This window comes from Corvus cornix, chromosome Z (genome assembly GCF_000738735.6).
Source record: "Corvus cornix cornix isolate S_Up_H32 chromosome Z, ASM73873v5, whole genome shotgun sequence".
NCBI classification, from domain to species: domain Eukaryota; kingdom Metazoa; phylum Chordata; class Aves; order Passeriformes; family Corvidae; genus Corvus; species Corvus cornix.
In genome coordinates this window covers 36,632,599-36,657,981 of record NC_046357.1, presented here as the reverse complement: position 1 = coordinate 36,657,981, position 25,383 = coordinate 36,632,599, and the positions used below count along the sequence as shown (strand labels likewise).

General features: G+C 36.1%; 2 protein-coding genes across 2 annotated transcripts in view; both read left to right on the top strand.

The window, feature by feature from the left end:
* Positions 1 to 16,959, top strand: part of ERCC6L2 (ERCC excision repair 6 like 2) — a 51,834-nt gene extending 34,875 nt beyond the window's left edge. Inside the window, exons 15-18 of the mRNA XM_039566831.1 lie at positions 42 to 122; positions 1,500 to 2,694; positions 3,403 to 3,557; positions 16,785 to 16,959. Coding sequence (XP_039422765.1) covers positions 42 to 122; positions 1,500 to 2,694; positions 3,403 to 3,557; positions 16,785 to 16,874 — 1,521 coding nt within the window. The 3' untranslated portion in view covers positions 16,875 to 16,959. The remainder of the gene's footprint in view (positions 1 to 41; positions 123 to 1,499; positions 2,695 to 3,402; positions 3,558 to 16,784) is intronic.
* On the top strand, positions 16,871 to 23,216 carry LOC120411486 (DNA excision repair protein ERCC-6-like 2). Its single transcript, XM_039566833.1, is given in 3 exon segments — positions 16,871 to 16,959; positions 17,530 to 17,717; positions 19,632 to 23,216. Coding segments are annotated over 2 exon segments (1,116 nt in total). The 5' UTR covers positions 16,871 to 16,959; positions 17,530 to 17,592; the 3' UTR covers positions 20,623 to 23,216.
* The last annotated feature ends 2,167 nt before the right edge of the window (positions 23,217 to 25,383 follow it).

Sequence of the window (25,383 nt, the reverse complement as noted above, 5' to 3'; positions counted from 1 at the left end):
AAACCTGTATCTCTTTATGTTAACATATTTGATTGTTTTAGAGGGAAGGGCGGGTAGAAGCAGGAGTCATAACAGCAACTACATGGCTGAAGGGAGAGAATCGTTCATGCAGCTCAGAAAAGGTGAGAAGTCTTTGTGGACTTGTAGACCAGAGCATGACAGGCCTCTGGCTCCCAATATTACAGTGGCAAATGTGGGAAAATATGTCATTAGGCTCATAACACTTTCACCCTATTGTTTTGAAGATTTTGTTTAGGGAATTGTGGAAAGGACTACAGTTGGTTTAGATGATTAAATGTTTCTGGTTTTGTGGAACTCTAGAAGACGACCTATTTAGCTGTTGTCGTCAGCCAATCAGACAGTGATTCCCACCAAACCAGTGGTCTGTTCAATACTGTCTTTTTTATTTTTAATGTATGTAGTTATTGAACGGTTTCCTTCTGGAATAAGATCTTATTTTTTTTATTTTTTCGTGCAAAGGTCAGTTTTAATGGAAGCATTTCATTTGTAGGAATGTTTTTGACTGAGCACCATGATCAGGTACTTTGGGAAGTAAGCAGTTAGGTCTGTAAAGTGGGCTGTAAGAGTAAAGTTGTCATTAGATTAGATCACACTGAATGACATTACAAATTAGCCACTATCTTTTATGCCTGTTGGAGATTTTTGTGAGTAAATGTCAATATTTAATGTGTGCCCTTACATTGGTCTTAATCTCGTATTGATAATGCATCACTAGATGGTCATGATCTCACATATGACTTGCTGACAAACCTTTTAAGCTTATGTTAAATGCTTTTTGATGAGCAGAATTGTATCAGGATTAATATATTCATTTTAAAATGTTTCTTTGAGTACAAAACTTTAGTATTTACTGTTCTGACTTTCCATTTACATGTTGTCATAATTCTTATCTCAGCAGTGTGCAGTCTTGGAGCTCTGTTCTGGACTTTAGTACCTTAAAAATGTTTTAAGATTGCCTGGGCATAATTTTGTTTGATTACAGTAGGCCTAGATGAATTTCAGAGTGGAATGTTATGTACTCATGACTTTAATGTTAGCCCCCATATACAAGGAAGTTTACCACTGCACTGAGATTTATTTTGTGTAATGACACATTATATTAAGGTTTAAATCATGAAGTCACCTTCCAAACTACTCTTGAAAGATGAAAAGTAGCAATGAGATTAGTATAAGCTTGAAAAATATGGGTGTGGATTGGGAAGGCATAAGTTGTCTTAGCAGTGTGCAGCATGTATCGTCTCAAGTACATAATACTATTGGTTATTTTCTGCTTAGTTGTTCTGCTAAAAATTTTCTGCTGGCAGAGACTTTGGTAATTCCTCATTATGAATTATTTTGCATTTTGTAGTACTATTTTACGTATTTTTTTCTTGAGTAACATAGTGGAAATCCACTTCTTTTACACTGCTTTGGGATTAGGTGGGTGGTGTATACCATTAATGTTAAATAACTTTGCTTTGAATTTTTTTTTTTTTTAGTATGAACAACCAGACTGTAAAGAAGATGGAGATCCCCAAAGCATTCAGGCACAGTTAAAAAGAGAAGAGACGGATTTTTGGGATGACTTCAGTGATGATGATATTCTGGAGAGTTCTGTAAAAAAATGTGACAGAAGGAAGCCAAGCAATGGAAATAATTTCATGGTAACAAAAGGACAGCTTTCGTTAATGCAGTGCGGATTCTCTAAGTTGTTGCAGAGAGAAATTGAGACTACCAAAGAAGGGGATGATAATTATAATTCTCATAATTCAAGTTCTGATGATCACACTGTAAGAAAAATTGTAAATAGCAAGCATGATGATTTTCAGAAATGTCAAACCATTGTGCCTGTTTTGGAGCATGGGAAAGCTGTTCTGTCATCAAATGGAACTGATAAACAAGATATGCATAGTACAGACTGGCTTGGATTATCAGGCTCTGAGGAGGAAGGGGACAGAAAAAATGAGGATCAAGGCATTTCAAAGCAACGTGATATAGTCATGGAAACTGAAAGTAGTTCTGAAGAGGATGATGATGTCATCTTTCCGACCCAAGTTCAAGTATGCCAGCAACCAGTGCTTACTAAAGAAGTTGAAATACACAGGTCAACATCTGAAAATTGTGAAGAGTTAGCAAAAGAAAAAGCTGGATTTGTATTTAAGGGAAACAGTAGACAATTTGGATTCCCCAGTACTGAGTCAAATTTCAGCAATGCCATGTCTTTTGGAGACATCAAGAATGACACAGAGTTGAAAGGAGCAAGCGACATAAGTGATGAGTCTGATGATATTGAACTTTCCCATAATTCTGAATCAAGGAACCTAGGAACTTTGAACTTTCCAAAGTGGAAGGAGGGATGTGCCCTTAACAATGAACTAGATAATGTCTCCAAGTCTCTGCTACACGCAAAGAAGCCCAATAGAAAAGGAAAGGAAGGTGGTTCTCAGAATATAGATGAATTCTCATCCTCTGAAGATAACTTTCCAGTTCAGAAAATTTATGGCAGAAAGCAAAGTTGTAAGTGTAAACAACGGAGAGGCAGAGTTCAGTTTGGGTCTAAAATGCTGTGTCCTATTCAAGATACCTCCGTTGCACAAATGAAGCCTAGCAATTATGCTATGCATAGAACTTGTGCAAGTAAAACTGTATTTGAGCATCAAGAGCAAAAAATGGAATCAATGGACAAATATTTAGGTAACTATTAACTGAACTTGTTTGGTTTTATTTCAACTAAAGTAGTAACATATGTTTAATTTACCATTCTTAGCATGTTTTAATTTCTTCTTCCTCTACATATTTTTTTGTTACAAGATGTAATAAATGCTCAGTTATTGTTTAGTAATATCTTTCTGTATCTCTCTCTTTACATATTAGTCTTACTTTTCTGTCTTCCGGGGTGACAGTCTGCTTTGTAATTTTTGGTTAAACTCTTAACATCTCTAGAAATATGCTGAGATTGAATATTTATTAAGAAGTCACAAACTAAGTATTTGAACTGTAAAATCTTAAGAGTCTTGACAGAGCTGTTAAACAAAATGTATAGAAAAAGAAAGCGGTGTGGGAGTTTTAAGCATGATATAGAAGACTTGATTCCTAAAGACTTAATTTTAACCATTGATGTTGCTGCCATTAAGCCATAGATGCTTTGAAACATCTTTGTCCATCTGAAAATAACTACACTGAAATTGAAGTAGTATTAAACTGTCTGAATAAATCCAAATAAGTCTAATGATTGTTGTATATTTCATAGAAACTTGGTGCTGAGTGAAATTATAACAAATTTTATAACTTTATTGTAAATTTTTGGGGTTTTTAATTACAATATCCTTCAGTGCAAATGTGTACCTTCAGAGTTTTGGAATAACCAACATCTTTGATTGCATTTTTTTCATAATGTATCAGATGGTGTTCAAGAAGTGGCATATATTCATTCAAATCAGAACGTGGTTGGACCCAGCAAGGCTGAAAATCACTTGAGCCGGTGGGCAGTGCGAGATGTATTTGAGTTGAAGCAGTTTTCCCAGCTCCCTGCTAATGTAGCTGTCTGTAGTGCCAAGGTAAAGAAAAATTTTTGGAAATGTCATTTAAAGTTTTTTTGTCCTCATTTTTCATCTTAAAAAGCTATAAACTTGTTTTTCTGTTAATGGCCACCATGAATGATCAAAGATACTGAGGATGGGAGGAAGAGAATGCTCAGTTGGAGGTCTAATAAATTATTTTATTTTTTGGGGGTGGCTTTTACATTAGCCAGCTTTGAAAGAGTTGGGAATTAAACAGCATAGCTCTGTGTGGAATCCCTCTGTGGGCTTTTTCTGTGAGAGAAATGGTAGGTTTAAAGATTGGGTTTTTGAAATCAAATTCTGTGCTGTTTTTCTGATTTGTGCCTTGAAAAATCTTCAGCTTGTCCTGGATCCAGTTAACAAAAATCCAGTTGCCACAGTACATTCTGGAACCCCTGTAGCATCGAAATTTCAACATAAATCAGTTTGCAGGCTCTCTTGGGGAGGTGAACATACACAGTTGCTACAGTTGAATCAAATTGTCTGTGTTTAATATCTTAAACATAGAACTGGAGTTTACTGGGGGTGCTTATTTGCAGCAACAGATATGTTTTATGCTTTTTGTTGGTCCTGTATCTTGTTTAATTGCATTTGGAATACACACAAATCTGGAATAAATTCAGGTACAGCTTCCAGATTTTTGTTCTTGTTACACAGTGTTTTTAATCTGCTCTGATTATCTGGGTACTTTGTTGTTTGCCTTGTAATAAACGTTTGCAGTTTCCCGGGCTGTTTTTTAAGACAGACCACAAGCACAGAATAAGTGATTGGTGAATGTGCAGCTTAGTCTTTACAGACATGTTAGCAATCATTACAGAAATTGTAGACATACGACTGTGTTGTTCTGGGGTGTTGAACATCCGTAGTGGCTAGAAGGGTTTCTTCCAGTGCTGTTGTTGTACTGCATTTAATTAAGCCATTAGCAGAGTTGCCAAGAATTTTTATACTGGGAAGATGAAACCAGGCAAACTAGTAAAAGTAAGGCCTTTTCAATTCTAACAGATTTGCATTAGAATGTCCCTCATTGGCAGAAAAGTTGGTCAAAAATACTCAAGAGTACTGTAGGAAGGTACTTACTAATTGGCAATGGCTAACAACATTATTAAAACCAAATAAAAATGAAAGAAAACTTTGAAGAGAGTACTTTGAGTAAACATCTGTTGATCCACCTCCGTTCAGAACTAGTTTGTGGTGTTCATGTAACTTAGAGCTTATGGTGTAGAGTTGTGTGACTGCAAGTATTGCAAATTAACTTCTCTTGATTAACTTGTCAGTCAGGTTTTTTAAGGTGTGCATTTTTCACTCAGAAGCAACATCTCTTGGAGATCTAAGTAGGAAGAAAAACACCAAAAATTATGGAGAAGGTTGCCTCTTTTCTTCACATCCTGTTATTCATTTACGTAAAGGCACTAATGTAGAAATAAAAATCTAGGTGACTGCCTATTCTTAAATGTGGCATTTTGAACTTTTTGTGCTCTGCTTAAAAAGAGAGCTTCATAGACAACTTTCTAAGCTGAAAGAAGAAAGGTTCTCTACCTAGGATTTTACTGCTACTGTTTTTCTTTCTTCATTACTTTGTATTTCCTTAGAAGACATTTTGTGAAAAAACATGGTCATTGTTGTGCTTCTGGCCATCAGGCTTTGCTGGTCATTTTTCACTTATTTGCCATCAGTTTAAGTTAGGACATTGACTGTCTGAGCATCTACTTGTTTTATCATAAGATAATGCTACCTAATAAAAACCTTTTTCAGTAAAGTAGCATCATGTGTAATATTAAAAATACAACTGAGTCGTTTAAATTTCCATTGTTATTTTAAGTAAATAAAATTACAGTTTTGAATGTTGGAATGTTAATTGGAATCTGATAGTTACTGAAAGAAAAACAAAGTTTTGTCAGCTGAAATTTCTTGTTGATGTAGTTTTCAAGTGTCATTGGTCTAACAGTTTCTCAGAAACTGTTGTGTAGCTCTTTCTATTGGGTCTGAATATCAGTGATATTAGACTCTTGATTAGAAGCTTTTTTTTACAGTATATTTAGGTTGAAGTTTTATGTAGTAATATCATGAAGACACCTGAATAATATTTATGCTCATTAATATTTATGTCCCTTCTTAAGCACACGTAATCAAATTGTTTTATTTCTACGTAGAAGAGATCAAGAAAGGTTATTTTCATTTCATAGATAGGTCTGCTAAGGACAAAAAAAGTATTATGTCCTTTGTCTTGTTCATTTTACCTATGCCAACTCTTGTCTTCTTGCTTTACAGTTTCATTTAGTAAGCAGTCTGTAATAATACATTTCTGACGTAATCAATTTTAAATACATTTTTCAAGCAGTGACTTATATCTGTGAAAGGAGGTCAAGAATTTTGAAAAACTTGAAGTATTCTGTTGAATTGGATGAGTTGTAAATTGGGAAATACAAATAACTACAAGTGTTGGTGGAAGACTGGCATTTTTGTTTCATGCTTACATAGAAATTTGGAATGACAGGGATATTAAAGCAATGTTGTAATAAGCTAAAGTAATTAATAAAGAAAACCCCTTGTAAGAACATTGACATGTTGATTTATTGCTATTGACTAGCCATCTAATCACGTTTTGGGTTCACTACTTCTCTTAAACTTTTAGAACCTGGGTTAAGGTCTTTAGTTTCAGTAGCCAATTTATGGAAATTCTGTGAGTATGAGTAATAGAAAAATTAATTGCTGGAAAGCACTATAAAACAATGTCTTCTTCCTGGTTGTCTACCTGTAGTAGATAAAAGTATAAATTGGTTTTATTAGTGCTTCATTTATTGTTGAATCGTGGAGACTACTGTAGTTGCTTAAGTCGTAGTAACTGCTGAAAGCTGGAGCAGACTGCAAAACCTGTGAGGTCTCTTCTTTGAAAGTGAGGGAGGTTCCATAGGAAGAAGATCCTTGAGAGCCAAGTTAGAAGGGATGTGAGACAGCAAGTCTTGTTCCTCAAAAGATAACTGAAGGTATGTAGAACTGTTGCAGTGGGGATACTGCAACACGCATCTATCAAACCAGGAGTCCCGTGGAAAGGAAATATATATGGACAGACAGATTCTTGATAGCTGTTTCAGAGAGATGTTTATTTCTCCAGCCGCATGGCCGGAGCTCTGCTGAGGAACTGTTCCAGTCACGGGACCAAGGGTCCTTCTGCCCGCGCAGGGAACACAAACCAACCCATGGGAACGAGGCTGAGCAGGGGCAGGGAAACCCCGTGTCTGTGCCCTCAGGGCCCCTCTGCCAGGGCTACACGGCGGGGGAGGGACCCCAACATAGAACATCTTAAGAACGTGAGTAACTAACAAGCTTGCATTTGAATTGGTTATAAAAATAGTGTAGGACTTGAACACCTTTTCTTACCGTGGATTTCATCTTGGTGATACTTTTGTTTCCTTGAGTTTAGAAGGCCAGTGTTAGATCTGCCCAGTTGGCACTACTGTAATCCTCAGTCAAGTCTCTCTTAACCTCTTAAACTGTAGGCTTCAATCAAGCTTATTTTTTTATCCAGTAGTAAGTATTCAGTCTATCCTTAATTTTGCCTGTGCCTAGTGTTGATATATCCTAGCTGCCTTTTCTCTGAACATATTAGAACATATTATTTTAATCTGCTATTGCTCTGTACCTTTAAAAAGGCTTAAGGAAACAGAATTTTGATTGTTCTTACGAGAAATAGATCTCGCTACTATTTCTTTTTTCTTGCTTGCTTTGTTCTGCAGGATCCATAACAGTCCTGGATTCAAGACTGCAAAGCCCTTCACACTTCTTTCCCCAGAGGTGATGGGGAATGCAGTCGTATTGTCTATATATGGTTTTTAAAGGAATTTTGCCAACTGAGTAGTTTAGCTAGAATGTTCACATTTATAGTACTGAGTGCTTGTTTAGTCTGTATTTCTGTAAGTACTGTATGACTCTGGAAAAGTGTTTGGTAACAGCAATCAGAATATAAAGGATGCCATCAAGAAACTAAAAAAGGACATCATGAGAGCTCTCTCACAACTTAGCAGCTATGAAAGGTGATATAAAATCCAGAAGTAATAAATGTAACAGTATAAACGATGCATTAATTGTACAAGTAAGAGAACAAACTGTAGTTTGATTGAATATCATTATTCAAAATAAATCCTATCCAACATCTGAATTAAAGAAAGTTTGTGTATGACAATAGTAGTAGCAAACATATGTGGAAAGGTATTTTGTCACGTGATTCTGAAGAAAGGAAAATAAATTGTGGAACATGTTCCTTTTATCACAAAAGTGCATGGGATTGCATAAAAATAGAAGAAGATGGTCTAGCTGTTAGGTGAGTTGAAACAGCATTCTCAGTGCAGAAGGATGTTGTCAAGTTATAGAATGGGCTTTCATAAGTATTCATCTACAGCAGTGGAGACTCATTTATAGTTTATTTTGCAAATATGGTGAGGGAAGTACTTAAAAGACTAAGATTAACTGGGGTTTATTGACAGACATGGCATGGGTGGTATGGTCTTGAATGCAGAAAGCTTATAATTATAATAAAAATATTGTAATACCAATAGTTCCTGAATTGAATGTAATTATCCTTTGTCTGAAGATTATCTGTATTCTGATCATTGCCCACAACTGTCAATATTGTATTGCTGTAGATTTTGAGAAGAAATACTTAAGAACTATAGAATATGACTCTTAAAGTTCATCTAGTTCAAACTTCCTGCAATGGGCAGAGACATCTTCAACTAGATCAGGTTGCTTGGAGCCATATCCAACCTGACCTTGAATTTTTCCAGGGATGGGGCATCCACCACCTCTCTGGACAACCAGCTGCAGTGTTTTACAATCTTCGCTGTAAAAAAGCCTTCTTCCTTACGTCTAATCTAGATCAAAACCAGGCTCTGCTAAAAAGCATTTCTCCATCTTTCTTACAGACCCCTGTTAAGTATTGAAGGGTCATGATAAGTTCTCTCCAGAGTCTTCTCTTCTCCAGGCTAAATAACTCCAAGTCTCTCAGCTTTTCCTGATAGGAGAGGTGTTCCATCCCTCCAGTCATTTTTGTGGCCTTCCTCTGCACTAAGAGCAGAGGGACAGAACCACCTGCCTTGACCTGTGGCCACACTTCTTTCGATGCAACACAGAATACTATGATAATCTTCCCTCAAAGAGTTGATGTTTCTGATAGTACTGCTTATGTGGAAGGAATTGATGTGTCAATACTTGGAGGTGTTTAGAGTCTTGATAATCAAAACAAAGCTGGGGATTTCTCTTCCATGCAGCAGTATGGCAGACAGCTGTTTCTGAAGAAATTTTGGAGATACGGATTACGCTGTATAATAGGTTAGTAGTACATCTTATCTTCCTTTATAGTTACAAGCTTTGCTTGCATGTCCCAGAACCTAAGTGTCACAGAAGGTAGTCAGGTGTGTCTCTGTGCAGTCTGAGATCTCATCCTACTCATAATCTTTCCTAAGAAGTCATGAGTATTAGAGCATGCAGGGAGAATCACACCAGGCTATAGTATTGTAACACCTTGAGGTAGAAAATGCATGTCATTCAGTGTGGCACACAGCCACTCCAGTAAAAATTACTGAGAGCTGCTACATGACAACAAAACACACTTGATATGCTGCTTCACTGAAGATTATTCATAGGGAGGGTTTTACAATCTATTACATACAAGTGTGAAGGAAGAAAATTATATTGAAAGTTGATCTACTGGAATAAATAACTTGTTTTTTTCTAGATTATTTTATTGGGTTTTAGCCTGATTTGATGACATTGAGCAATCTGTGTTCTGCACTTGAATTGAAATTCAAGTCTTGTGCAGATAGACTTACTAAACATTCATTGTTTTCATTAAACAAATGGAAGATTTCTGTCTCTATTATCACATCACTATATGTTAAGAACATAGATGAAAACAAAAAAGAACTATCTTGTGTAACCACAGAAAGAAACATATGGAAAACAAAAGCTTTTTAAAGCAAATATGTGAAATGAACTTGTAGAGTGTACATGGTGGACTTGCAAAGCCAGACTGTTAATTTTCAGCGCAGACCTACAGTTACTTCAGCCTTTCAGAGAAAAAAAAAAAAAAAAGAAAGTCTGGAGTAATTCATGTGATATTTTGCTCAAAATTATTCTGACATTAGTTTTGGGGGGAAAATGGAAGTGTTAACAAACTCCGTAAGGCCTTAGTCATCTACTGAGTATTTTTAGTGGTTTTGATTTTCATGGTCTTTTTTTTCTGGTGGGCTCTGGGTTCCAAAGCAACGTGACTGATTTTCAGTGCAGAAGCTTTTTACTGGTTTAGGTTTTTTGATAATTTGCACTATTTTTTGTGAAACCTTTTCTTAGCTACCATAAGAAAGAGAAACCTCCCAGAGGCAAGACTTGAATATCTCCTTCTAATGTTTCTAGTCTATTCTGAATTAAATGACTGCACTCCTTAATGAATTTCCTAATTAATTTCCATGTTAATTGGTAAAAACAGCTTACGTTAAATGTTTTGCACAGTATGGAAGTCTGGGATGGGCTTTCTCTAGTTCTTACACAACTGAATTTGTGTAGTATTTCTTCAATAGGAATCCAGGGTGGTGGCGGGGGGGAGCTGCGTGAGCGTGGGGAAGTCTTTGGAGAAGGCTTGGAGGTTTCACAAAAAAAAGATGGAAGATGGGAACAGGACATACTAAGTAATTTGAAAAACTGATGATGTCCCACATTAGAGCTAATTTGCACTTTTTAGTATGTGGAAAAGTTTTAGTCACAAGAACTTGTACTATAACCTCTTGAATATGTGGAGTCTTTTTTTCAGTCAACTGCATGTTTTCAACTTAAGTTTACTTAAAGTTTTACTGAAAAGAAATGTACAAAGACAGCCATTCAATTGAGGATTAATCACTATGGCAACAGAAATGTGGTGACTGAAAAGGGGGAGGATGTATTCTCCCCTTAGCTTCCTGCCAGCTGTCATATTCAACCTCTGCGGCATGAATTCAGGCCAATATATAGACTGTGACCAGCTCTAAGAAACTTTATCTGTATTTTTATAAATTCGTACAAGAATTGCACTATAAAGGAAGACTTAATCCTCTGAATTAGATGACAGACTTTTGGCACTATTGCCAGTGTTTGACAGAGAAATAACGAGATGCTTTGTAGTAAAACCTGGATTAATGGTAAACCCTTCTTTATGTTATTGCAATGTGGTGTAAATGAGAAAACTAAGCATGCTGTCAGCCTAGCAAAAAACATGCCCTTTGTATCTCCAATGCAGATTTAAGTACTGTTGAGAATACTGTAAATACAAAAGTTGTGTCATTAAGAACTCTGCTTTATCTTATTTGTATTACATTGCCATTTTGTAAATTATTTAAACAAAGACTTCTATCAGTTGTAGGAACTCTGATTGCAGTGTGTTTGCACAGCCTTCGGATTCAACAAGTTTAGATAGTTGTTTACAAAGAGAAGGCTTTTCGGAGATAGCATGCCTTTATCCTTGCTCTTCTAGGATGGGGAAAAATTCAGCTTTAAAGTAATTGTTCCTGAATGATTGGCCTGTAATGCTGTTTTATTGAGTTTACTGGTTCAGTTTGCAATGGAATTAACCATTCCACTATTCTGCTTTCGGTTGTGTTTTTTCAATGTAGTGAGTTAATATGGGACATTCTTTGAAGCTTGTAATGGAGTTTTCATTATGATGCATGTGCATGGCCTTTGGTTTTGCTACTCTTTGATGGAAGGATGAGAAGGTGAAAGAAGATGGGTACAAGTCCACGAGCTTCTGCTGGAATAAGCAATTACCTTAAGCTTTGAATTCAGAGACAGGCTGAGTATCTCCTCTCATTCTCAACAGTAGTAATAACCATATTGATTCAAGATCAGCTTTTTGGTGAAAGACATTGATATCTCCTACAGGAATTATTTTAGCAAAAGGTTCAAAATTTAAGTAAGATTGCTCCCAATGAAAAATTCTTGCTCTGTTACCTGGTTGTAGAAGAAACAGACTCGGAAGTAAATGTGAAATAGAGAGGATGCAATCTGTTCTCACTTGATATAGTAGTCAATTCTCCACTACCAAGCAAAATATTAGAGTTTATGGAATGTTCTTGGTCTGTTTATTTATGCAGTAAAGCTACGTGCAACAAATGGGAAAATGATTACATGTTACTCTAAAATTTATTTAATTTTATCAGCTTTGCTTTTACTGGTCTCTTGGTGTTGGCAAAATATTTTGGAGGAGTAATTTGGATCCGTAATAAATCTTAACAGTTTTTATAACTTGAAAAATTTTTCTGCTGTTAGTCTACTGGGATACATTCAAATATTAGATACACTTGTAGTCGTAGCCAGCATCCTTTGTTTAACTCAGAAAGCTTGACGTAAATATAGTTATACTAAAGTATTCTAAAATTTTAAGGTAGGTTAGCTTCATTTTCTAAGACAATTAAGGTACTGACTGTTAGCTACACATTACTTGTAATTCTCATTCTACAGCCTTACTTTGTTACAACAGCAGACATATTAATTCAGAGACTGCTTTTCCATTAAGAAAGCTAAATTCGAAGGGAAAACAAATGTCCACATCAGAAATAATTCTGAGATATTGTAACATTCAGGCTCATTTCAAACTGGAATTTGTAGTTCACCATAAGGCTCTGAAGTACACAGTTTGTTCAGTAGCGTGTTCTTGGTAAGTAGAAAAGTAATTCTGGTTTATTTAAGAATCCTGTGAAAGTAGAGACATTTTTTGCTAACTGTATTCATGGTCTTCACCATGTGGACCTCATTTTTAAAGAAGTCACATGAAATTTTATGTGGACACTATTACAATTTATCTTCCCTGACATGTAGAATAATTTAAGGAGAAATTCTTGTATGACATGTACATGTCCGAGATTACCTTTAAAAGATCCCTTCTAACTCAGACTACTCTATGATTCTGTGTAGAAGAGAGAAGGAAACAAGACCAAGAATGAACAGTCAGGTATCAAACATTTCTTGGTACTTTGTGTATATCCTGACACCAGAGAAACATAGGTAAAATAAAAATAGTGTGCAGGAATAGCATATGTTAAAGAAAAGCATATGGAAGGGTCATAATAATTAATATATATAATCAAAAAAACTGCCAGGGGGGAAAAAAATCCCAAAACAACAGAAACACCCAAACCAAACAAAACACAAGGAAAACTGCAAAGGGGAAAAAATTAGCTGAAATAATTTAGAATTGTAGTTTGTGTAGATAAAGGCACTGGAATGCAGTATCAAATAATTGAATTAATAATAATCATTGAAAACCAACTCACAATGTAGTGGGAAAGTCATGTGTTTTCTCAAGTTTTGAGGAAAGTGGGAAAATATAAATTAGGATATGGCATAATGGTTTGGTATTTGCTTGTAAGATGTGTTTTAAGAGGTCAATCATACTGAATTTACTGTGTTGCTTTTGTATTATTTGGCTGACTGCAAGGCAACTAGACATTTTAGAAGGCTATTCTTGTTTATTTTAGAAATGTAAACAAACAATGAAACTGCAATGATAAGTGTCCTGGATATCTGACAGCAGTGGTTTCGTGCACACCTAAGGAGAAAAATCTTGTGACACTGGAGGCTAGTCAGAGGGATTATTGATGACTGAAAGTCAGTATCTGGCATGATATATCGTTACTGTAGGGATACTTTGGGTAATGAGGCAGTAAAAGAGGGGAAGGTGCTTGAACGCCGTGCAGCTATGGATGAAGATTACACAAACATTTTCAGCTTCAGGCTTCTGAAGGATGTTCATTATCCTCCAGGTCTGAAGGATGTTTGTTATCCTCCAGGTCTGCTTTCTTAACAGATTGCCACAGACATAAGACAGCTTGAAAAACAAGTATCCCTGAATCTCTATCTCTCTTTTTTCTCTACGTGTCTTACTCCCAGCTTCTGCCCACTTACTCTCCCATATCTTTTCATCTTGCTGTATTTTAAAAGGTGAAACATGGTCGTCCTTTGCCTTGCTTGAAGGGACTAAAGAAAAGGAAGTTACTGGCTTAAGGTGTCCAGTCATCTCAGTCATGTCTGATGATGCTTTTACATGGACTAGCATTCATTGCTCCAGAGTATAGAGCTGCCTCTTTATGCCTGTTACGGGGACGACAGATACTGAAGTTTTGTACTGTCAAAGAGAGACAAAAATGAGGTTTGGTAGATGTATACTGTTTTTAAATAACTGCTGTAACTAGGCAGCGGGAGGCAGATTGTCATAGAGAGCTAACAGATCCAAGAGTTGTAGATTCAAGGTGGAATCTTGAAGTACAAGTTACTGCTGCATTGTAACACTTTAATTTTTGCTTGATGCCTATCCTCATTCTTCTTGAAGTGTTACCCTTAAATGGGTTGTGTGACACTAAATGTGCAGATACTACCATTTTTCTAGACTCTTGATTGCTGCATCCTCTTAGATAATACATAAATCAAAGAAATCAAAACTCATTTTTGGTATCCAAAACTCGATATATACATTCAAGGGTAAGAGATGTGCATAACAAGAAGGGATTGAAACTATTGTAGACTAAATGGAACATGAAAGGTGTCAATAAATGCTTTCTTTGAAGTGTTTTTCAGTTGTAGTAAGAATCCCTGGGTTTTCTGAACATTTTAGAAACCATTTTCTGCACAACTACTTAATTATCCCTCTTCTTTCCCATTGCAATATATAAAAAGTTTTTTAAGAGTAAGTGTAGCAGATCAAGGGGGAGCAGAAGAAAACAAGGATAAGACAGGAAGGACTGGCTACAGTTTTGTGGGTTTTTCCCTAGTTCACAATAGCACTTCATAATTTAATTTTATTGTACTTTCATTAACTGTTTCTTTGCATTTACTGGGTTATTTCTGGAGTATAACTTTTTCTCATTTAATTTTTTATATTAAAAAACACTGCCTTCTACTAAACCACTTGCATGGTCTTTGTCTTGTATGTATGCCTTTGAAAGTAAATAAAGTGTGCATTTCTTTTGAACTTGCTGTGAAGGTTTTCGTGACAAAATGGAAGTGCACAAAGTTTAATAAAGTAGTAAAAATATTTCATTTAGTAATTAAATCGAAAATTTTTATCTTTGATGTCAATGTAATTATTTTGCTGTACCTTCTAGCCCTCACCCCAAAGTTTGTGAAAACAGAAATGTATAATGGTGTTATAGATATTTCAATATAGACAAACTTCATTTATCAGATGACCTCTAAGTATGTGGTCAAGTTTAAGTGAAACTTTTCCACTTTGATCAGCAGAAATTTTATAACATGCACTGCAAAGGCATACTGTGTTTAATGTATTTAAATATTTAGTAAAGCCTTTCCTGCTTGCTGTCATTCTTTCTGTCAATATTCTTTTAACATACAGCAGACACTGTATGTTATAGCATACAGTGAAGGATTTTTTTTTCCTTTATTATTCCATTGTTTTGGTCGTAGGATTTACTGATTCATAAAGAGTGTGACGTTCAGTAATATAAACAGATTAAATGTGCTAGTGTCCATAGAGGAGCAAGAGTCAAGAAGCTCCTTGCTGAATCAAGTTGTCTTAATTTCAGACTTGTTTTGTGAGATTATTTTATGCATAAGTGTGATAATTGGTACGAACATGACCAGCACTATACTATACTATTGCATTTCATGTAGAAGTGAGAGGTGTGGAAGCAGCAGTTTGTTAGGGAAAGTGCTTGAGGAACAGAAAAATACAGAAAGCTGTTGAAAATAAATTTTCATTATGAGACCAGTACTTTAGAGAGCAAATATTGAAAGATAATTGAAAAGGTAGTGGCCATGAGAGGAATGAATTAAGGAGGGTAATACAGGAAGTCAAATTCAAAAGAAAGCAAAATAGTGTAAAACGTTGACAGTACTGGAATATTGACTGAAGTTCTCACTTTTTTGATGGTAGTGCTAATAGAAAGATAGAATATTTTCATCTCATTTTGCAAATCTTACTTCTACGTAGACCCTCTCATCCATTATATCACTCAGAGTAATAAACATCAGATTTGACCTTTAAAAAACATGGAGACATCTAAAAAACTAAGTGTTTTAGGTTTACTTTAAAAAGGTTTTATTTTTCTAAAAAAAAGGGCCTGGATTTGTGGGTGGGGTGTTAGGCTTTCTAAAATGTTTGCCAGTTCAGCAGAGTCAGTTGTGTTTCAGCCTAACTGGGTATCATTTAACCAATTGCCTTTGCTCCAGGGAGCTGGGAAGTTTTTCAGGAGTGACTCACAATGGCTGCAGACTTTCACTGGAATTAGCTCCTGCAGTTCTTGCAGTAATTTTTTACAGTAACCTTTTCTACCTTGAGTTAAAAAAACCCCACCTTTGAGCAACTTATTTAAGTAGAAGAGATGCTCTTTGTATGTATGCAGTGGTATTTTGAAGTTGTTCTTTTGGGTGGGGCAATGTGGGTCATTGTACCTAAAATTTTATGCTTCCAGAACTAAATACGCCTTTTGTGCATTTATATGCAATTAGCAATACTTCTATCATTAAATGTGGTTCTTTGCAAAGACAAGCAATTTTATGACTTTCAGTGTGTTTACAACATTTGGCTTTTTTCCGAAAGACATTAAAAATCTTCTGTGTTTGAACAGATGTGTAAACGAAAGTATTACTGCCTCTTATGCTTTGGTCTTGTTTAATAAGAGATAGATGGATGCACGTTTATGGGGGTTTTACATAACTTTAAAACAGGCATTGACATGGTTAGTCTTGTATTCTATTCAAGTCATACTTTCTTGAATTACATTATACAGCCCTGATTTCCAAACAGAGTGACAAATACACTAAGTCTTACTATAGTGAGATTGGAATACTATGAATGTTTTTCATGCAAAAAATCTATAAAAATAAATATTTTTTGAAACTATGACTGCTTTCTTCTACATTTTCCAAGTAGAGAGCTGTATTACCCATGCATACTTTAAAAAAAAAAAAAAAAGTTAACGAATGTATACAGAACCAGCAAGAGTATTGTAGAATATTTATGCTTTAAGTAATATCTACTATTTTAATCTTAATTTTGTTACTAGTATTATACCGTTATTGGGAGAATAGGATTTTTATCTTAATTGAGGTGGGATTTCAGTTTTGTGTAGAGTAACTTATAATGATGAAGTGAAATTTTAATCTTTGGAGCTGTACATTTATCTTAAAGTGCAAATTTATGCCTGTAGGTTCTGTAATATTGACACCTCTCTCTGTATGCTTGAGGTTGCTGAGCTTGAGGTTACTTACCAAGGGGGTGAGAACACATGTGAGATCCTAAAGCTCGAGAACATTGTGAACAGCCCATGGAAATAAAGGAAATGGACCATGGATCAAATAGAAAAGCATTGGGAAGAAACAGTGTAGATCTGAAACCAAATTTTGAACAGCAGATGGCAAGGTGTGAATACAATTTGTGATTTCATCTCTAAAGTAGTATTAGTAGGGAGACAGGACATCACTAAGCAGCTATTCTTTTCCATGATCTCATTTGAAAAAACAAACCAACCAAACAGAACAAAATAACCCAACCAAAAAAAAAAAAAAAAAGGAAAAGCATCACCAAACCAACAACAAAAAACCCCCGACAAAATACTTTGTAGCTTTTTTTAATGTGGGTTTTTCTTCTGTTTTTCCATGCTTTTCAAGCACATTTTTAAATTTTCTTATTTCCTTTGACTGCCCTTTTGGCAAAGGGGAAATTTTGATGAGAATTTGTGAGAATTTCAGAAAAATAACTGAGGTGTAAATAGGATCATATTTTTGTGCAAGATGTCAAAGAACCAAGACTTCCCTTCAATGTCTGTGGAAATTTGCAGCTGAGTAGGGAGACGACATTTCAGCTCTGAATCCCAACCCTAGCATTCAATCCAGTTATGCTAGCTATGAGTGACAGAATTGGGTGCACTTGGGTGCGTTGTTGTATCAGAGAGACAGCTGTTCTAACCATTTCAATGTCTCATTTTACTAGAAAAATGATGAAATCCCAGAAGACAATACTTCTGAGAAGAACACTGTTAAGGAAAGGCAAGAAATGTTGACGAACAGTAAGCAACATCATCTCTATGTTACGCATCCTGTGATCCAGAGAAACAAAAAAGTACACAGACTAGGTTCAACCACCTTCTTGATTGGAAAGACACCCAAAGGAATACGCAGGTGAGACTCTTTTGGTGAGTTGGAAGTAAAGTTGTTGGAAGTAAAATTCAAAGGTTGAAAAACAAACTTCCCTTTGAGTAGTTGCATTTGTCTTTGTTTCAACTCTACTCAGGGAATACTGTTATTTTCTATGGCAAGAGTAGAACTAGTAGGAAACTTCGACTTACTCTATGAGTACTGTAGTTGATTAATAAAATTAATTGAACCCACAAATTACTTGAACATGTTGATTCAATGGTCATATATTACATAACTGTGTAGATGTCATCACCATGAGTGTTTGTGGTATGTGCATCACGGGCTGCTACAAAACAGTATGTAAACTGTATAGAAACGAGACATCTTATCATGTTAGCTTCTGACTGCCTGCTAGTTTTGCCCAGATCTCATCACTTTCATGAAAGGCTGTTAAAAAAACTGGGCTTCATGTTTCTTTTTTAGCTTGGGGCTCAGTATTTTTTGATAATCTCTTTCAAGACTTTTTTCCCCCCCTTATTTTTGGAGGGTTAATAATTTTTCTGTTTCCTTGTTTTCCTTTTTTCACAAATGATTGCTATGATTAATATGGATATTAAATTCCATTATTATGTGGATAGAAGTTCAATAAAAATAGCCCAGTGGTTTGTGGAAATAGGAAGTGGAAAGCTGTAGCTAGCTAAGCAAACCTACAGAATAAGTATTTTCAATATATTTTCAATTTGCCTTGAGACAAGTAAATTACTGTGTGAAAGTTGGTATCTAGGTAATGCCTGTAAGCATTCAGAAGCTGTCATATCAGCTAGCTGGCCTCAGTTACCCAAACTGTTATTGTTGGGAGTGCTGGGTTTGTTTACTGTTACAGACACTGAAAATTATAAATGTTTATGAGGCAGGAGAACCCTTCATTCTAAAAATATTCAGAATCATAATCAGTTATCAATTATTCACTGAGGTAAAACTTTCAAAGGCAGTGAAGTGACTAAGGCTATTATTCCAAGATCCTAAAGCCATATCTAGCAAAAAGCTTAAACAATTCACTCTTGAGCGTTAAGCAGGTTGTTAGCACCTGACATGCCGCTAGACTTTGTTGTACATGTGGATGTGCCATGGAGTGAATGAGGATGATTACGTGCCTCAGTTTGTTGTAATTGTAGGGCAGAGTGGGAAGCTGTCTGCAGTCACCACATTCAAATAATTGGAGCTAGCCAGTCAAATAGTATTTGAGGCAAACAGGGGTAAATCTTGCCTGATTGAGGGCTCTTCTGGAGCCCTCATACAGGAAAGGTGACATGTTTCATATCCTTTCTCTGACATTGGAGTGTAAAACCTACCTCTCCGGCCTTCCAGTAAGGTTCCCTGACCCCAGACTAGGGCTAACTCAACTAGAGTGATGTCTTTTAATGAGAACTTGGCTTTTTAGCAGAAACAAATATTCCATAACTCACTGCGTAGGATGATGTGGACAATGTTTGTCTCCTGTGCATGGGTTTATCCAATTTTTGTTTAGCAAAAAGAGGACTTTCTTTAAAAGGACTTGGAACAACTATTTCTTCCCTGTTCCCCCACCCCCCCCCCAGCAAAAAAGAAAGAAACCAAGTCATTCTACCATCTGTCCATCTACATCTTTTTGGTAGCTAAATATGTTCTGAAACCTGGTCCTTTGCTATGGTATCTTACCTACACTGAAATTCAGTAAGTCTTTGAATTGTAAGCTAAGGAAATGAAAATGTAGCTTGGGATTCAGTTCTTCTGAAGTCATTATTCTTTCTTCTCTTTGCTAATAAAAAGAAACAGTACTCCTAATAGAGAAGTTAGTTTTGATGATTGCTTTCTGGGTTATGTGAAGGAGGTGAATTGTATTAATTTCTTGAAAGCTGCTTTTGTTTCTAGTTAAGGGTGTCGACATAACACATTTTTCCTTCTTGATAATTACAGGAGACAATTTGAGGAAATGGTATCCCACTTTAATATGAGATCAGTAAAAAACCTTGCAGAACATATTGTAAAAGCTACATCAGAAACCAGGCAGAAGATGTTGAAGGAATTCTATGTTTCCAAGCATCCAGAGATGGAGCCTTTCTTCTCAGTTGAAATACCAGCACAAGCTTCATGTGCCTGTGAGGAACGAGAACTGGGCACAACACACTCCAGAAAAAGAAAATCCACTGTTAATTTTGGAAGATCTAAATCTAGACCTTCATCAGCTAAAGGACTACTTCTGAGTAGAACTACAGAAACACAGACCCAAGAGAGCCATAAAGGAGAAGCAGAACAGCTTCACAATGACTCCTACTTGAAAGATATGTTTGTTGATGCAAAATATAAACAATCACCCACTGTTGCTGCTCAACATATTGAAAGAAGAAACAGTCAGGCATTCAAGGATTTTATGGCATCTGGCTCATTAAGCAGTAAATCAGAAATAATTGAGGTGCTGCCTATAAAAAGTTGTGAAGGACAGCAAGACTCAGAAGGAACACAGCTGCCAAAAAAAAGATCCCTGTCTCAGTCAGAAAATGGAGAGAGAAAAACTCAGATTTGCAAGAAGAATTCTTTTGTGGACTTACTTGGAGATACCTCTATTCTTGATGACATCTTCAGAAATTATGGAAATGGGTCTACAGGATCACCAAGGAGATTCTCTTCAGGACTAGCAGAAAAATCAAAGGGGAGACCAAAAGATTTCTGGGATATGCTGAATGAACAGAATGAGGAGAGCCTCAGAAAGCTCACAGATATAGCAGTCATAGAGAAACTTTGTGAAAGATCCCCTCATTCCACAGTGGCAGTAGAGAGAGAAGTATGTGAAAGTTCTCTTTGGAAAAAAAATGAAAATTTTCTATGGAAAAAATACAGTGCAGATGATTGAGATGAACCATCCACTGCTAAATCTTACAATGTATTAAAACAAAAGTTTTCTATGTAAGTTGCACTATAACTATTTTATTTGAACTTTGACAGCACTATGCCACAAAACATGGTAATTCCATGAAATTAAAGGTAAAATGATGGATTCATATTTATAGTGATACAGAATTTTACAAGTGTGAATATGTATGCAATTACATATGCAGTGTATAGTACATATGTGCATAGTCGTGCATATGTATTATATATTGTAACCTATAATATATAATGATTTTATATTAAAGTTTTTTAGAATTTTCTAAGTGCACTTTGCTTTCTATGATTCTGTTTATATTGCTAGGCTCAATAGCAGTACTAAGTAATCTTTTCCCTTTACTTAAATTTGGACATCGTCAGTCATCTCAACGCAATTTAAAGATAACAGGATTTGACTAATACTGCATGTATTTTCTGAGGTCCTAGAGACTGGAGTACGTTCTGAGATAGGGATGATGTCTTTGTGTCTAATCGCTTTTGATGGATTCCCATCCTCCATGATTTTGCTCAGTCTCTGAAGCTGTGGACCTTTTAAATCTTCATAGTATCCTATAACAGTTGAGTTTCTCAGCTTGGTTGACATGAAGAACCAGCAGGTTTTTTTATTTGGTCTTTCTCATTAAATAATGTTAGATGTCAAATTTCATCTCATTACACTTTCATCTCCCTTTTTTTATTTTTATAGACTTCTGTCATGTCTTTGTGAGGGAATATGCAGTACAATATGTATGTTGGGAATACGCAGTACAGCGTATATGTAGTGAGGAATTTCAGCATGTTGACAGGTTATCGTCTTGTGGAATGCTGGATGTAATAAAACTTCCAAATGAAAACTATGCATCACAGATTGGAAGGATGATTGTAAGATATTCAGTGTCATATCTTATTTGCCAAGTAGTCTGTCACATTTTTCAATGCTATGGGATCATGTGAAGAGTACTTTGTAATGCATAACCAGAAGAGGCCAGGGGTTCATGTTGCTCTGGAAACCTTAACCCTAATTTCTGATTTTTGTAAACATTAGTATAGGGGTTTACATTGAGTATACTGTATAAATTGTTTTATGTGAAGGGTAAATGTTATGAAATTTTAAAACCTTGGACACTGAACCTGCACAGCAGCAGTCTGTGAATGGTGGTAGTTTTTGTGGTCTGGAAGACAGCCCAATGGAAAATAAGCTTAAATTTGATCTGGAGCAGCTTCTACTTTAGGTCATGGGAAGCTGTTGTAGACTACACTCTGTCTCTGTGTTAACCATTGTGCACATATTATAAGTGGAAACCATCTAAAATCCTGCTTGTGAAATCTGACTTAACTACCTGAAACGAGGAGCTGAGTATTTTATATAAATGTTAAGTAATAAAAGCCTTGGGCTTTAAAGGTAGCTAACATACGTAAGATTAGTGTGTTTCCTAGCTTTTTCTGACCTTGAATCTATGCTGTTACCACTTTATTGTACCAAATGGTATAATGGTCAGTTGGAACAGCTTTTCAAGAAGAAGTATGAACTAAGAAAATAAAAAAAGAAGCTGTAAACTGTTAGTCATTGGTACATTTGAATTATGTACAGCTAAAGGAAGTCAGCTTAAGTCAGGGAATACTTGCACCCTTATTGATGTTAATAAGTATGACATAATTAAGGCCTTCTGTTCATGGCATCAGTATTGATTTTCTTTACAGGTTAGCATTCTTCTGCTTAGAGAGGCAAATTGCTCCTTAGGTAAGAAAGAGAACATTTGGTGGAACAAAACATATGGTCATCAAATACATAAAATTTTGCTGTATAGCGGAAGGGAATAAACCCCCTTTGTGTCTCCAGCAAAAAAAGAAGTTAAGTGGCTTAAATTTCACCAAAGATAATTGAAGTTAGATATAGGGAAAGAAACTCTGTAGGGAGTTAGGAGGTTGTGTAGTGCCAGTATCAGGCATAATCAAGAATAGGAGAGAAAAATACCTGTTAAAAGTTGTACAGATAAAACTGTCCTTTTTTTAGGCCAGAAAGAGGGACTGATAACCTTCATCTGTGGGCCAGAAGGGGCTAGATAACCTTGTTGATTTCAGCTGATACCGGTGTACTGAAGGGAGGCTTCACCTTAGCACCATGTTTGTCAGTCATGATGTGAATCAGTAGATACTAGAGAGGGCAAAATTGATTGAGGTATGTAAGATTTCTATTGATTCCCAAGTATGAAGCTGTCATCATTTTCCTGAAGTAACCAGAAAATTATGTTTCTCTTACAAGGTGAAGGTATGCGTAAGTGAAAACTTACATAGATGTGCATGTTTTATTCACATGTATGCCAAATACTGACAGTGTATTTGTGGAAATCTATTTGTTACATGCAATTGAACTGAACTATGGGAAGATGTCTTGAAGTAAGATTTATGTCACTCTGTAGCTTCCTGCAAATAGAATGTATTTTACGAGGATATATCACCTAAGTCATAAATACTGTGACTTAGAGCCCTAGGGATCTGTCTGTAAAATATTGTCATGAAGAAGATGTCTGTATAATTTTAAAAAAAGAACCTGATCAAATTAAAAAAGAAGCATTTTACCTACATTCAAAGACATAGTGTTCAAATATTAAAACTGAAGACATCAATTCTTAGAAATCTGTGGTTGTCATTTTGTTTGGCTTTAAAAACAAGAATGGTAGTGTGGAGTTCATACTTTCATGTACAGGTTCCTGCACAGTTGCAGGGAGGCATGGACTACAGGAAAACTCTTAACAGCCTCCTGGCATAAGGAAATAGCTTCATGGTAGTTGTCACCTGATCTGAATATAAATCATCCAGGAAATGGAGTGTCATCGCTTTCATGTGGAAATGGCTTGGTAGGTTTTACTGTTCTTTACTGCAGTTCCCTTGTTCTTTTACTCAGTGGAGTTCCTATGGGTCTGGCTGTGGGTCCCTGACCTTGCAGGTGGTACCAGTATTTCCTGTTGCCCTCAATGGAAATTCTTTGACTGGAAAAAAATTAGGTGAAATAGTAAGAAATCTGGCTCTGTCTATGCTAACAAATACAGCTATCCCAACAACCACCTTACAAGACCTAGTTAAAGACACTGTGTTCTGAGTCTGATTTGCAGTGTAGTTTGGATTGTAAATTGTTTTGCACACTGGGGCTATACTTAGAACTGCATTTGGCAGCAGGTGTGTGGTACACAGATTTCATATTTGATCTGGGGGAGGGACACTGGATAATTTCAGGTAATGAATATGTTTAAGAAAGTCTGGCTGTGGACGCAAACATTTGTCAACACATTAAGGCAGTTCAAAAGGATGCATTTGCTTAGCTTTAGCAGGTCATGACTTCGAGCACCAGAAGGCAGACTGTTGCCAGTGCCATGGCTTCAGCACGCTGAGTAAAACCAGCATTAAGAGGAGAGGGTGATTGATAATCAAAGTATCACATATATTCAAAGTATTGCATATTCAAAGGTAGTAACACAGTTACTACATAAGAAAAAGATGACTTAAGTTACTTCCTTAGAAATCTTAACTGCAGGAGGAGAGGATTTTATTCTTCCAAGGAAGCATTTAACTGCCTTTGCTGCTACATATTTTCCCAAACCTGCAGTGTGCTGCATATCTTACTGCATACCTTCCAGCTTATGCAACAAATGAGGTAATACTGTTACAAATACTCTCTCTCCTTGTATTTGCACTTGGTCCATTCTATAGAAAAAGAGTAATGACCACTTAAGTAGATGTCATGCTAGAATCTACCTTCCTGATGAGGGTACCTGAAAAGTAGGTAATTGGTTAGGGATGACTAAGGAGATGCAATTTCTGCTGTTGAAACTGGATGTCTAGATAGCAGATGAGAGAGGTAGGCAGTGATTCAGAGCATTTAAGAGGCATTCCTCTTGTCCTGTAGATGATGTGTAGATTGTAGCAGTGTCCTTGTGAGTCTATACCTTGTGTGTGATTCTGACAGCTGATCCTGAAAGAGGAAGAAAGTACATCTAAACGGATGATTGGAGGGCTTCAGAGTTGTTTGCTTGGCATCCTAACCTTTGTTTAGTTGGCATCCAGAAAGCTGAATTTCCTTTTCAAAGACCAAGTGAAGACTGTGCTCTAAAATAAAAGATATAATTGAATGCAAGCATGATGGATATGCATGATATTTGAGGACAGATTGCCTCAGTTGTTCTCTGAGTTTGCCTGAGCTGGGAGGATGGAATTGAGTGTTCAGAACCTGACCTAGTGTCTGTGTCAACACACAGTACGACTGAATTGAGATTGCACATATAACTTGCACAAGCTGGAGCATAAACAGGCCCACTGCACTAAAGCATTGTTTTCCAAAAATGCACAGAGGCAGCAGAATTATGTTACAATTTGCATCAGTCTGTTGTAGCATGTTACAATGACTGAATGTTGTTTATATATTTAATAGCAACATTCTCAGTCCCTAGAAGTGTACCCAGTAAAGACAGTGACTAATCAGTGGGGATAGCTGGGATGCTAAACAAGTATCAGCTAACCTCAGAATGAATCTGGTTTTTTCTTCAACAGAATTGTTTATACCAGAGGGATTTTATTCCTCTTTTGTTTGATACTGAGTTGTTTCTATCAAGTGAATGCTCATGTAAACATGATCTCCCATAACATCCTGAAAATCATTCCATGCTAGTTACTTTAAAAACAAATACCAGATGTCTATTTATGTTGTTTGAGGTAAGTGCTCAAAACTGTCAGCAGCACTTGCCACTCCATGATTCAGACTATGATGGAACTTCTGTCACAGTTTCTGCTTGTTCTGGTTTATAATTAT